Source organism: Balaenoptera physalus (genome assembly GCF_965194825.1).
Source record: "Balaenoptera physalus genome assembly, chromosome: 20".
Classification (NCBI taxonomy): Eukaryota; Metazoa; Chordata; class Mammalia; order Artiodactyla; family Balaenopteridae; genus Balaenoptera; species Balaenoptera physalus.
The window spans coordinates 45852346-45866302 of NC_138901.1; the positions used below are offsets into that span (position 1 = coordinate 45852346).

General features: G+C 54.1%; 1 protein-coding gene across 2 annotated transcripts in view; it reads left to right on the plus strand.

The window, feature by feature from the left end:
* ASIC2 (acid sensing ion channel subunit 2) overlaps positions 1-13957 on the plus strand; it is a gene marked incomplete at its 5' end in the record, with an annotated part of 1029497 nt that overhangs the window by 772770 nt on the left and 242770 nt on the right. Inside the window, one exon of one of the 2 annotated variants that reach the window (XM_082443708.1) lies at positions 6586-7305. The exons of the other annotated variant lie outside the window; for it this stretch is intronic. Within the exon in view, the coding sequence (XP_082299834.1) occupies positions 6586-7305 (720 nt within the window). Of the gene's footprint in view, positions 1-6585; positions 7306-13957 lie in introns of those variants that run through there. 2 annotated transcript variants of the gene reach the window in all.

A 13957-nucleotide genomic window follows, 5' to 3' on the forward strand; every position in this document is an offset into this window, starting at 1 on the left:
AACATATGGAGACTAAACACACATATGTATATTCATAAGTGTCACTAATAGATTATACAACAAATTGATAGCATTAGTTGCCTCCAAGGAGGACAGATGGGTGACCGGGGGAGGCGAGGGGTGGAGAGATTTGTTTACTAGACTGTTTACTGTTTTGTCCTTTTTGACCATGTGAATACATTGCTGATTTCAAAATGGGTGGTCGAAAAGTTATTCCGTAGAGTGAGCAGAGAATGACCCTGAAGTTGGAATCGGGATTTGGGTTCTGTGTTTCTCGGCATCCATCTGTGTGATTTATAGCAAGCCACTCCCCTCTCTGGACCTCTGCTTCCTCCCCTGAGAGTGAAAGGGTTCAATTACATTACATTCTCCCATCTTTCAGGATTTGCCATTTCCCAGGGAGCACAGTGCTTCAGCAGATCACAAACCTGGCAGCTCTCTGCTCTGGATCTGGTCCTTTCAGTCCCCATCTTTCTTCTGGTAGTTGTGGGCCCCTGTTTGCCTTCTTACCCCTGGGATTTAGTGCTGGTGAAGGATGAGCAGCTGAGAGCTTGAACTCCAGTAAAATGAGGATGACCAAAAATGCAAAAAAAAAAAAAAAAAAATCTGGAGAACCTAAGAAGGAGCCCAGAAGAAGAGAGAACCAGGAGGGGCCCAGTATAATATAAGAAAGCCACGGAAGAAGCGGGAGAAGCAGTGGAGATGCTGAAGCACGTGAAAAGGTAGGATGGAACAGCAACTCCAGTGCCAGCCCCATGGAGGGAGGCTGGGATGGATGGGAAAGGAGGTATGCAGTGACCAAAACCCTGGTGAAGTCCTCCTTGCCCTTTCCACCAGTGCAGGAGCTCCCATCATGACTACTGGACATTGGCTGAGGTCCTGTGACAATGCAGCCACCTCTCTGCACCCAGAGGCCACCAGTAGCACAGGCTAAGAAGGTAGCAGAAGGAACTGCTAGGCTTCAGGCAGAGGTTGGGGAGAGGAGAAAGGGAGGAAAAGAAGAGAAGGAGAAAAGAGAAGAGGGGGAGAGAGGGAGAGAGGGAAGCAGAGTGACAGAGAGCCCAGGGCAGTACAGAGACAGAAAAAGAAAGACAGAGAAAGAAGGAGAAAAAGCAAGGTCTTTACATTCGCAGACAGATCCACAAAAGCACACCTGCCCCCTAAGAGCAATGAACTCTGAGACTAGAAGTAGTGTTGACTCATCACCACGAGTCCTAAAAGGAAGTGTGCCCGGCATTCTAAGCAAAGACACCGAGAGCCCATTGTTACTGCCCCTTCTCCCCTCTCCACACCCGCCACATACGCTAAATCCCAGGGGTGGAGGAGGGTGGCAGATAAGATCCCACGACCAGCAGAAGAAAGATCAGGGCCTGGATGGACCAGGTCCAGAGTAAAGGGCTTGGTGGGTTCATACCAATGGGTATGGGACCATTTTAAAGATATCGACATCCGTGATCCCATCCCAAGAGCAGAAAGTGCAGGAGAAACAAGTGAAGGAACTGATGGTGTTTAACCTGGAGAAAAAAGACTTTCCTGAAGATTTTGCTAGAAGGCAGACTACTAGAGCCCCTTTCACCACTGACATACTTTGATTCTATAAAGTATTTTGAAGGGTTCCCATGCGAAAGAAAGATCAAACTTATTTTGTGTGGCTCCCCGGGGATAAATTAGGAGACATTTGCAAAGAGACTGATTCCAGTTTGATGAAAGGAAGATTTAAACACTGCCAGATGTTTTGGGATAGAATCAGGTACCCGTGGACTTTCGCTGTTCAGGTGTGTAGCAGCAATTCCAAAGAGCAGGGTTAAGTAGTACCTCTGATACTTTCTAATACCAAGCCCCTGAGCAGTAGGGATTGGGGGTAAGCAGGAATAACAGGGGCCCCAGTGAAGCCCGATCAAGCCAACAAGTATTAGCTCCTACAAGTGAATTATAAAAACAGAAAATCACATTGACCTAAATGGACCTTCCTGCCCAACAAACTCATTTAATGGGAGAAAGAGCTTATATTTGGCGGTGGTGGTCACCCACCAGAATGTGGGCTGGCTGGCACCCAAACATCACACAGGAGGCCAGGATTCCAGGTGTGGAGCGACAGATGTTTCAGAGATAAACAGGAAAAGGGAAATTTTCTTAAAAGCTTATTATTGGAAAATCACAATGCTAAATTCACACTTCTCGGTGGATAGGTCACGTGGGGCAACTCATGCACTGCCTCGTGAATTTGTTTTTCTGGCCAAGTGAGCCTGCAAGGATGGGAAAGCTAATTCACATGAGCTGTTGTGTCAGTGCAGCTCTGAGGGCAGAGATGGTATGGGGTAGGGTTTGAGAGCACAGGGGTTGGAGCCAGACTGCCTGCGTTGAAAGGCTGCTCTCCTGCTTAAGCTGTGTGGCTTAGGTTGAGTAACTCAACCTCTCTGTGGTAAGGCTTCCCCTCTTCGAAACAGAGAAAATAACAGTATTTGCCTAGTAGGATTATTTTGAGGATTAAACACTTAGAATGCTTATGACACTTGCTTTTAATGTAAGTCACTTAGAACAAGTCCTAGTGATTAGGAAGTCCTACATTTATTATATTATTATTATTATTGTTATTATTTATCATAATACTTTTCAAAGAAGCATGACGGAGAAGGAAAATCTTGGACTTTGGAATGAGTTATTGCTGAGTTCAATTCCTGCTCTCCATGCCCTTGGTTCAACAATTGTAAAAAGAGGGTAAAAATACCCCCCTGCAAGGTTGGAATAAGAAATTAAATATGTTTATGTGTCTGGTACAGTTGCCTGGCATACAGAAATAGGCAAGAAATCTTAGTTCCTTTCTCCTCTTCCCCATTTTGGTGTGTTTCATCTAGGTGCCAGGGCACTGTGCTGAGAGATAGAGACAAAAATGTGAATGAGATGTGGTTCCTGTCCTCAAAGGGCTCACGTCCAGAAGAAAAGCCTAGACACACACAGTGACAAGGTGCTATACAAAGTCTATGATGCAGGTATCAATCCAGTTACCTAGGAGGCAATGCTTCAGCTGGGATTTGAGGAAAGAGCAGAACTTCACAGAGCTGGTCAAAGTATTGGTCGAGAAAGGGGTTGGGGGGGGGATTTCAGGCAGTGTAGGAAACGCACTGCGTACATGTGCCAAAAAGAAAGCCATCGATCACTTGGGATCACTAGGCATCCCTGTGTCTGTCTCTGGATTTCTGTGCCAAGACCCCTGAAGCCCATGCAGGATACCCTTCCTCTCTCTGAAAAAGTGACCCATCTGGAGAATTAACAGTAAAAACCATGGCAGAGAAGATACTCAGGCAACCAAAAGCAGCATGTGTACATTTCAAGGGGGAAAATGCCAGGAAAGAAAAAGCCCACAACAGCTGAACAAATCAGAAACATAAAAGGTCTTAAAGGTTTCTACAAGACAGAGTTTCGTGCCACCCCAGGGCTATGATGCTGGAAGATGTCGCATGCTTGCCCTGGCTGCTTCATCAGTAATTTCACTGAGCTCACAAGGTCGCCCCACCTTGGTCTGGATATGTGTCACTGTGGCACCCTTCCCCTCCCCCTCCACCAGCCCAGGACTGCTGGGACCAGGCTGAAGCACTGGTGTGTGAGCCTTTGTTAGAGGCCCCATAAAACTGGCAGATTCAGAACCTTCCCCCCAAAGCTAGCAACAGATATCTTCAAGGAACCGAATCCAAAGCAGAATTTTAGCAAAGCCTAACTTCTATAGCTTCTTCCCCAGGTCAATGAGAAGAGCCTCCAGGAGTGTGTGTGTGTGTGTGTGTGTGTGTGTGTGTGTGTGTGTGTGGAGCTCAGATATCCCCGTCTCCAGAGACCAGATGCAGGGGCTGCCATGCTGGCATATACCCTCCAGGTCAGTGGGGAGGGAAAGCCCACCCAGCACCGCTCAGACACCTGATGCTCGTTCAACAGACTTACCTGGACCACCTCTAATAAATCATCACAAAATGGGTGAAATGCCTCTCCAGGCCCAAATTCAAATCCTCCAAACCCCAAATCTCCCAGCTTTCACTGGGGTGCCCTCCCACCCTCAGGATCCCTTCACATTGTCTCTCCCCTCACCGCCACCATCACAATCTACTCTCTGGAAAATGTCTACGAAACTCCTTTATCCCAGGGAATAATAAGGCTGGAAGTGTTATCCATCCAGTGAGGCCTCAGTGAGTCAATTATCTGGGAAATACGGGAAGAGACCCACCATACACCACGCGGGGCAGGCAAGGAGCAAGACTCCAGCCCTGGCCTCGAGGCGCCTGGCCCAGAGAGTGCAAACTGCAAGGCCCCATGGTACAGTCGAAGGAACCAGGGCTTCGGGGACCTGGGTGTAGAATCCTGATCGACCACTTAGGGGCAGTTTGACCTTGGGCAAGTACTTGGCCTCCCAAGTCTAGTGTGAAATGGAGTTAGCTGTACACTGCATGCTTCACCCATCCTCCCAAACACGCCAAGGCAGAATATTTTAAAAAGCTAAATGAAAGTGTCCAAAAGTGCCCCAGGGCTTAGTGGAAGACCCTGAGCCTGTCCAGGAGGGAAGGGTGACATCATCAGCCCACCAGCTGTAGGAACCCCGCCATGAGAATGGCAGGGATGGAGTCTCCTGTCCCTGGAAGTCATCCTCCTCCCCCCCCACCCACCCAGGAAGGCTGCACTTGGTGGACTGCGCCAGGGCTGGGCAGCGGACCCAACCGGGGAAGTGGCTGGAGGACACCGGAAGTTCCTAACAGGCAGGGGGCAGGGCTGCCCCACTGAGCCCAACCTGCCAGAGACCCAGTGACCGTTCCCAGCACCTCAACACACATACCCATTTACACAGCACACACACGCAAAACACACCACCTCCAGAAACCCCGGTATCCACCCACACGTCCACACGCCCGTTCACGCCCCCCACCGCCTACATGCACACTTACACACACACGTACAGCGTACAAGCCATCACACTGTCCTACACACAGCACACACATTCAGAGAGCCACAGCTCCGCACGTAGGCTCACATTCACCAGATACACAGAAATGCCCGTTCACACGTACACACGCACATCCCACCCACACTCAGTGCATGACGCCCCACTCACACACTAGCTCAAATGCCCACCCTAGACAGCGGCTCAGGTTGTCGACAGTCCAGCCCGCACAGTCCGAAGTGTCCTCACACTCATCCCCACGCGGCCCACGTAAACGCAGCGTTTCTACTCCACGTCTCTCCCGCCAGCGCGGCACATCTGTGCAGCTCATTCCCCCCACCCCACCCCACCCCGCCCGCCGGCTCCGGCAAAACGCTTCCCGCTTGGTGTGCAGCGGCCACAGTGGCCAGGAATTAAAATGCAGCCAGGAGGGGCCGCGCGCGTCAGCACCGCGTCTCCGGGAGCGCACGGCGCCCGCCGCCGCCGCCGCCGCCGCCCCGCCCGCCCGGAGCCGCGGGGCCAGCGAGCTGAGGAGCAGGTGCTGGAAGCCCAGCCGCGCCAGCGTCGCGCGGCCGCTGCCCAAGTTCGCCCGGGGCCCGAAGAGGGCCGGGCAGCCGCGAGAGGAGCGCAGCCGCCGCCGCCGCCGCCGCCGCCGCGGGGCTGGGAGTCTCGAGAGGAGCCGGGCGCGCGGGGCCGCGAGTCCGGGTCACCCCCGAGAGGTGCAGCCGGGGCTCCTCAGTCCCCGGCTCCTGGAGCACCGGGGCAGGAAAAAGAAGAGGCAAGGGACGGCGAGACCGGGCTTTTCTGGAGACTCGAGGCACTTCGGAGAGCCGCGGGAGAAGCGACACTTCCCTCTGGCCAGCACCCTTGAAGGAGCCCAGCGGCCAGCAGCCTCTGGCAGGACCCTGAGACGCCCCCAGCCCCAGGCGAGGCGCGGGCTCCGGACTTGGGGGAGCCTTAGCAGCTCTGAGCCGAGCGCAGCCAGAGGAGCAGTGAGAAGGGTCCCGGAGGAAAGGGAAAGAGGGCAGCAGCCAGCAGGGCGACCGCTCACCGCTGTACACGCCCACCGCACCCGCCAAGCCAGGAGCCGCCGCGCGCCTCTGGGGGCGCTCGTCCCCCGGCGCCTTCTCCCCCGTGTCCCAGCACCGCGGGCCACCGGCCGGGCTGGTGGGGTCCTTTGGGGTGTCCGAATCGGGCATTGGTGGCCGAGTGGCTGCTCTCCCGAAACCAGCGTAAAAGCTGGGGTTAGGCGGAGCCGGGGGGGCTCGGCTCAGGGTCCCCCGAGATCCAAGACGAGGGGAGGCGGGCGCAGCGCCCAGAGACCGGAGAGGCGGCGCCCAGCGGGGCCCCTCCAGAGGTAGTGGCCGGCGTCGGGCGTCCGCCAGGAGGACTCGGGGCCAGGAGAGCCTGGGAGGCGCTCGGGGAGGCCCGTGCCAGGGGCGGCGGGCCGAGGCGGGCTCGGTCCCGGGCGGGCGCCCGCGGAGGCGGCGGTGGCGGCGCCGGGCGGGCATGCCGCGCCACCGGAGCTCCTTTCGGGCGCACGCTTCCCTGGCGCGGGCTGCGCGCAGCGGCTGCCGCTGCTGCTTCCACTGCTGCTGCGGACTCCCATGGCGGCTCCGCCCGGCCGGGGCCGCCGCCGCTGCCGCCAGCCGCGGGCTGAATGAATGAGCCGGAGTGGCGGAGCCGGGCGGCCCGCGGCCGCGCTCACCGGCCCGGGACGCTTCCGCATGGCCCGCGAGGAGCCGGCGCCGGCGGCGGTGGCGGCCGCCGGGCGGCCCCGGGGCGGCCGGGGCGGCGAGCGCGAGCGCGAGCGGGCGCTGCAGGGGCCGGGGGTCGCCCGCAGGGGGCGGCCGTCGCTGAGCCGCGCTAAACTGCACGGGCTGCGGCACATGTGCGCGGGGCGTGCGGCGGCGGGGGGCTCCTTCCGGCGGCGGGCGCTGTGGGTGCTGGCCTTCTGCACGTCCCTCGGCTTGCTGCTGTCCTGGTCCTCGAACCGCCTGCTCTACTGGCTCAGCTTCCCGTCGCACACGCGGGTGCACCGCGAGTGGAGCCGCCAGCTGCCCTTCCCCGCCGTCACCGTGTGCAACAACAACCCGCTGCGCTTCCCGCGCCTCTCCAAGGGGGACCTCTACTACGCCGGCCACTGGCTCGGGCTGCTGCTGCCCAACCGCACGGCGCGCCCGCTGGTCAGCGAGCTGCTGAGGGGGGACGAGCCGCGCCGCCAGTGGTTCCGCAAGCTGGCCGACTTCCGCCTCTTCCTGCCGCCGCGCCACTTCGAGGGCATCAGCGCCGCCTTCATGGACCGCCTGGGCCACCAGCTCGAGGACATGCTGCTCTCCTGCAAGTACCGCGGCGAGCTCTGCGGCCCGCACAACTTCTCCTCCGTGAGTTGCCCTCCGCGCGAACCCGCTCCCCCGGCTCCCCCAATCTCCCGCGCCGGAAGGCCGCCGGCCGGCTCTCCCCGCCCCCCGGGGCTGGACCCCAGGCCCCTGGCGGTGACATCAGCCCACGAGGCCGAGGCTGAACCCACTCTTAGGTACCCCGAGTCTTCTCCAGGTTGTGAGGATTTGGACACCACTGCAGGAGGAGTCGCCTGGCTCCCCTGTCCCGGCCTCTTCCTTGCGCTGTCAGCTCCCAAGTCCCTCCGCTTCGCTGGCTATGGTCCCCTCTGGGAATACCAGTCCCCCCCAGAATACCTTCTCCCCCATCTCACCCCCCAGGTCCACAGGGCTCCAGGTAGCTACCCTGTGTCTGGGATGAAGGGATGGGAAGAGAGAGAAGCATGTCTTAAGTGTGGGCTTGTTGTCTTTGGGAAAACCGATAGGAAGCTCTTCAAAAAATGGGCCACTGCGAGAATCGGGTAGAGGCCCTAAGCAAGCTTGGGACCCTAAGCAGCTTATGGCTTGAGAGTTCCAAAACACTTCCAATCTAGGGGGACTTTGGAGGAAACTCCCAGAATACCAACCAACGCTGAAGCAGTAGCTGGTTTGGTGGGAGAGGCAGCAGCCCCTTGTGCTACTTTTTGAAAGCGCTTGTGTCTTAAGCTACCCGGGAATTGAGCTGTGGCGGGCACCATTGGGGCCCTTGACCCCCCAAGGTGTGAGTATGGGTCTTCCGGTCTAGGGGAACCAATGCCCTGCAGTGGGGAAAGCAGCATGGCAGAGATATTGATGTGAACCTCCGGGGCCAAGAGAAGTTGTGCTCGGGGTTTGTAAACTGTTTGCTGTGCTGGTTCCCCCATGCTGGGGTCTGGATAACGCAGCTGTCGGACAGAAGGTTTCTGCCTTGTGTGGTCTGCCTAGGAGGAGTTCTGGTGCCAAGCCTCAGCGTGGCTCGAGCCTGTCCAGCCATTGGTGTGTAAATGCCCCTTGGGGGGTTTGGGCTTTTCCACTAGTGCAGGGAATGTTGGTGCGTGTGTTTACTTGTAATGCTCTGATGGTGATTTTACCAGCGTTAGGCATCACTCCTGGCAATCTCATCTATGACAGTGCTTTTTCTGGGATGGTAAATAGATGCTCTGGTTCCAATAGGTGTTGGCACGGATGCCCATCAGGCCAGGCCTCTGATTAGCTGATTGGGCTAGTCCTTATCTAGGATGGTGACCCTGGCTTCAGTCTTGCCCTCCTTGCTTTGCTTTAAGCCTGTATACACAGTAGCTGTGAATTATCCACTCCCCAAATATCCCTTATTTCCTGAGCTTTTCAGCTGGCTTTTAAAGAATACCTACCTTGTGGTTTCCCCACCGTAGCAAGCAGGAGGTGCTGTTAACATATGCTTCTAAGTGACTTTGCCCAGACTTCAAACACAATTCTGAGTTCCATCCACAAAGGTGAAGGAATGAAGTTCGCGATCCCTTATTGTTTATTGTTCTTTGGCTGACCACTAACTAGCAGCCCCTAGAGTTGGACTCAAGTTCAGTGTTACATTCAAGTACCAGCAGCTCCAACTCCAAAAGTTGTACAACACTTGGAAAATTCTGCACATCTGACGATGGCTTTACAAAGTGTGGATCGTGGGCTAACAGCCAGGATTCACTTTTGACACTCACCACAGCCCTGCTTTGGCAGAATTTTATTCCCATTTTAAAGATGAAGGATATGAGGCTCTAAAATGCTGTCCGAAGCCCAGAGCCAGCAAGCTCAAAGTCCAACTTTGCATACCACCAAATGTATCACGCAGAAGCCACATGGAACCTTCCTCTCTGATCCTGGGCCTCTCTTCTATCAGAGGGCCCCCGGGTAGGCTCTAGCCCTCAGCCACCTCCAAATCCTATCCCTTCTGGGAGCATGGCTGAGAGAGTGGAAAGTGGGGCTGCCCCAGGGTGTCATAGCCTTGGCCACATGTTTTGGGGCCTACAGAGCACATAGCACCTGCAGCAGTCACCTGACTTCAGCCTCCCTGGCAGGAATGGCTGTGAGTTGACGAAAGCAGGTTTCTTCTCACTGGGGCACAGCCTTCTCTGACCGCCCTGTACCCTGCCTTCCTGTGTCTGAAGAATTTGCAGGCCCACACCCACCGAAGCAAAAGTATTACCTCCATTCCCCAAAGGTATGTGTTCCTGGGGACTCAAGTGACTCCTAGTGGTTTCATATCATGGCCCTGTCCTGGGAGTTTCCAACTCCTTCACATTTCATGCTGTAGTTTTTTCCCAGGGGCTTCAGAATTAAAGGCTGCACCCCCTCTATCCATGGAAGCCAAAAGCTATTTCGGAGGAGCCCCTAATATAGAGTGGGCCCATCAGGAATACTTTCCTTTAACAATGCTACCCTGTCCCAAATCCTTAGTCATCTTTGATGGAGTGACACTCTAGTGTAGTGGTTAAGAGCATGAACGCTCAAGCTGAACTGATGGCTCAAATCCTGAGACTACCACTTTCTGTGTGCCCTTGGACAAGTGACTTAATCTCTCTGTTCTTTAGTTTCCTACTCCATCTAGTAGAGATAACAATAGTATATACACCGCATCAGCTGTGCCTGTATTTGTATATAAGGGTGTGTGTGTGTTTACAGACATAGAGAGAGGAGGGAGCTCTTCAGACTGTGCTGGGTCCCTATAAAAACGTTGCCTTTAAAGGGCACCAGCCTCCTAACTGGTCTTTGGCCTCCAGCTCAGTGCTCCCCGCCCTCTGCATCCACCCTCGGCACTATAGTCAGAGCAGTCTTTCTAAAGGTCCACTCAAAGCGTAGCACCCCATTTCTTAAAACCCTTCAGTGACTCACCTGTCCTGGGGATGAGGTCCAAGTTCCTCAGGCCTTATACCTGAGCCCGGCCTTGTCTCTGGCCACGCCCTCTCTGGCACCACATATCAAGCTCTGCCAAATGGCTGACCCCAGCTGGACCCCCCCCGCTCCTCAGGCCTCTCTCTGCCTTCCTCTGCTACCCTAAGCGCACCCCGCCCCACCCTGCTGCTTTGTGTGCCTGGGCATACCTCGTCATCCTCCATCATCCAGCCTGGCGTTTCTGCTGCTTTGGAGCCTTTCCTGACTACCCACCCCTTCCCCTCATCACCAAACCACTGATGCCTTCCTCTTTTCGCACTGTGCCTTCCATTTAGGTGTCAACCCTCACACGTATGCGTGTCACCACACCTCCTGGTCTGTGTGTCTCCCCCTCTGGACTTGAGTGGGAATCAGGTCTGATTTCCCTGCCATCTCCGGCCCCCAACACAGAGCCCGATGTGTAGTCAGTGCTAAGGAAAACCTGGGGAATGAAGACCTTCCCCAGGTAACCCCAAGACTCCTTGCTGTCCTCCCAGACTCCTGGATTAATTTCTCCAGGGAATACCAGTGGAATGCATTTCTAACGAGGAAGTGCCCAGGCAATTTGGGGGCATTTATTCCTTCGGGGGACAGAAAGGGAGAGTAAGTTTCCAAGCCCTAAGTGCCACAGGTGAGCAGTGGACGTCCAGCGGGACCAGTGGGGAGATGTGCCCCAAAGTCTCATTCCATCCGGTTGGTCTCACGGTCCGGAGATAAACCCAGCAGGGGAGAGCAGGGGAGAGATAACAATAGTATATACACCAGGGGTGCTATTTGCCTTCATCCTTCCCTCGAAATGCTCATTGCAAGTAATATTAACAGAAATAGCTCACATTTATTGAGTCCTTACTGGGGTGCCAGAAACCATTCTAATCACTTGATGCTCATTTATTCCTCTTTCTCTAAAGGCAAAGGTATCTTTCTAGCCTCCTCTTTTTGCCCTCTACCTTGGGCAGGGCTGGGAGTCGGATTTTAGTCTGCAAGCCGTTCAGGATGTATTTGTTTGCAGCTCCTCTGGATGTTTGTCGCAGCTGTGCAAGGGTTAATCACTCAGCGGTCAGACAAAGCAGCTCCGCTTCTGAATGCCCGCTTGGTTTCCCTGGCATCAGCCATGGACCTTGGGCTCTGCACACTGGCCACTCTGGGTTTTCCTGGGGGCGGAGGAGAGCAGCCTTCCCATTGGGCAGGATGCAGAACCGTGAGGCCAGTCTGTCTGGGTATGGGGCTTCGGAAGAGGGACTGAGGGTCCGGGGACAGGCATGAACAGAGACCAATGAGGTCCAAAAATAAGGAGCAGTGACGCTCTCTGGGAGGAGGCACGGGTCAGGGGAAGCGTCAGGCGGACCTCAGTTTAAGGCTTTGGTTCTGCCTCTTTCTAGCCACGTGCCTCGGGCAGGCGCTTCGCTCTCTGAGCCCCTAAGAGCTGGGAAGAAGATAACATGTATGCAGTGACCGGCCCCTGCCTGGACAGCATAGGTGCTCAATATTCAAGAGCTATTGTTATAATTTGAATAAAGAGATCGACAGTCTTTGTATCTCGTGGTAGCAGTTATTAATTATGATCAATATAATTATCACCTATTATCATGACCACTTACCTGAGTGGGGATATGCTCATTTCCTGGTTCATTTCTTTCCATCACCCAGTGTATACTGAGTGTCAACTATATGTCAAACTCTAAACTAGCTGCTGGGGATGTAAAATTAAATAAGGTGTGGTATGTGTCCTCCATGAATTTGCAGTATTGTTGAGGAAAGAGATACATCAGCAGACGCCAGGAGGGCAGAGGTGCTGCGTGGGCTCAAAGGAGTACCCACTTCAGACTGGGGACCTCTGAGGGCTTCTTGGAGGAGGTGACATCTGAGCTGAGTCTGGAGGGATCAATAGGAGTTCCAAGGTAGAGAAGGAGAGAAAGGGGACTTCTCGGGGAGGGGGCAGCATGTGCAAATGAGAAGGACAGAGACATGAAACGATGAGATTGGACACATCCTTTCTAGGGCTGAGAGTAGTTCAAGGCAGTGGGCAGGGGTGGGAGTCGGGGGGGCTGGGTGAGCTGAGTTGGGGGATAATAAGGCAAAGATGTGATGGACACCTGGAGGCCAAACTGAGTTTTTAAACTTTGTAGCAAAAGCTCTGACTTCTTTCACTACTGGCTGTCACACTACAGAGGGAGATCTCATCGATGTCCCAGCCCCCACAACTGTCACCCCCCCCATTCCTAACTCCATCAGGAGAATTCCACACTTCCCTGAACCCTGTCCTCATTGTCTACCCCCATCAGCAGGGGGTCAACCCTGAGTGCAGATTTTGGACTAGTCATATGTACTAAAAGCCAAGGAAACAGCATTTGATTTCCTCACACTTTGTCACAGGAAGCAGGCTGGCTGCTATGAGCCAGCCACGGAAAACAAGAAATCATTTCAGCAACATATTGTTTAAAATCAGCAAATTCCATTGAAGTGGTGCTAGGCCAGGCAATGCAGTAGTTGTGAGGATGGATGGCTTTAGGTATCTAAAGGTATCTTTAGAAAGATACCTTTGCCTTTAGAGAAAGAGGAATAAATGAGCATCAAGTGATTAGAATGGTTTCTGGCACCCCAGTAAGGACTCAATAAATGTGAGCTATTTCTGTTCATATTACTTGCAGTGAGCGTTTCGAGGGAAGGATGAAGGCAAATAGCACTGGCTGGTTGTGATGTGCCAGCCTCGGGCTGGGCACGTTTTATGCCATCTCAATTCTCGCAATCACCCTAAAAGGTGGTGTAATCATCCCCATTTGGCAGATGGGGGACCTTCAGCTCAGGGCAGTTCTGTAGTCAGCTGAAAGTCACAGAGCCGGCAGATAGCAAAGCTGGGATTTGAACCCAAATCCTCACTACCAGAAAGGCACAGCTGCACCGCTGGATGAGGAAAGAGCAGCATTGGTGGGGCAGGGGATTTGCTGGGAAGACCAGTACAGCCTCAGTTCCGCCCTGACCTGCTATGTGACTTTGGCCTCAGTATCTTCCTCTGTGAAATGAGGGTATGAGCCAAATGACCAGTGGGACTTAGCTGAAGAGTTCTCCGTCCAAATGAGTGATCAGGGGAAAATAGGGCTTAACTACTGCAGATGGCCCAAGCTCTTCAGCCAACCATTTCTTTTCTTTGCGGAGCTGAAACAGTGATTAAGGGGGAAATGTACAAGTTATCGGAGTGCTAGAGACCGGGCGGTGATTAAATAGACATTTACTCAAGGAACACGAAAAGACCTCCCCAAGTTATGTGACTTCCAGGAAATTAGTTTAGGGAATCAAATGTCAACTCTGCACAGGTCTGCAGATATCCAAATGGACCCACGTCAGGCTGATTCTGATAGTGGCTATTGGGGGGCCACTGTGGCCCGTCATGAAGACATCAATCAGATGTCTGCCCAACTGAGAAGGGCTGGAGGAATAACCAGGCCATTCAGTTTGTGCATCAGTCGCTTTGGTTCTCCTAAATGCTTTGCTTGGATCAGCTACTCAGAGATTCAGTCAACCAACGCACATTGAGCGCCTACTATGTGCCAGACACTGGGCCACAGAGATGACCACAAATCTACTGTTTCTGGTAAATAGGCGAGCAGAGGTCAGTGTGCCTCATCAGGGTCACCGGGTTTAAAAGGAGCTGCCCATCATGCAGGAAATGGGGACAGATTCTAGCCCAGGATTTGTATAGGGCACCTGTTACGTAAACAGTCACATCAATTTCACCAGAATTGAATGGGTGTTATGGAACCCATTTTACAGATGAGGAAAC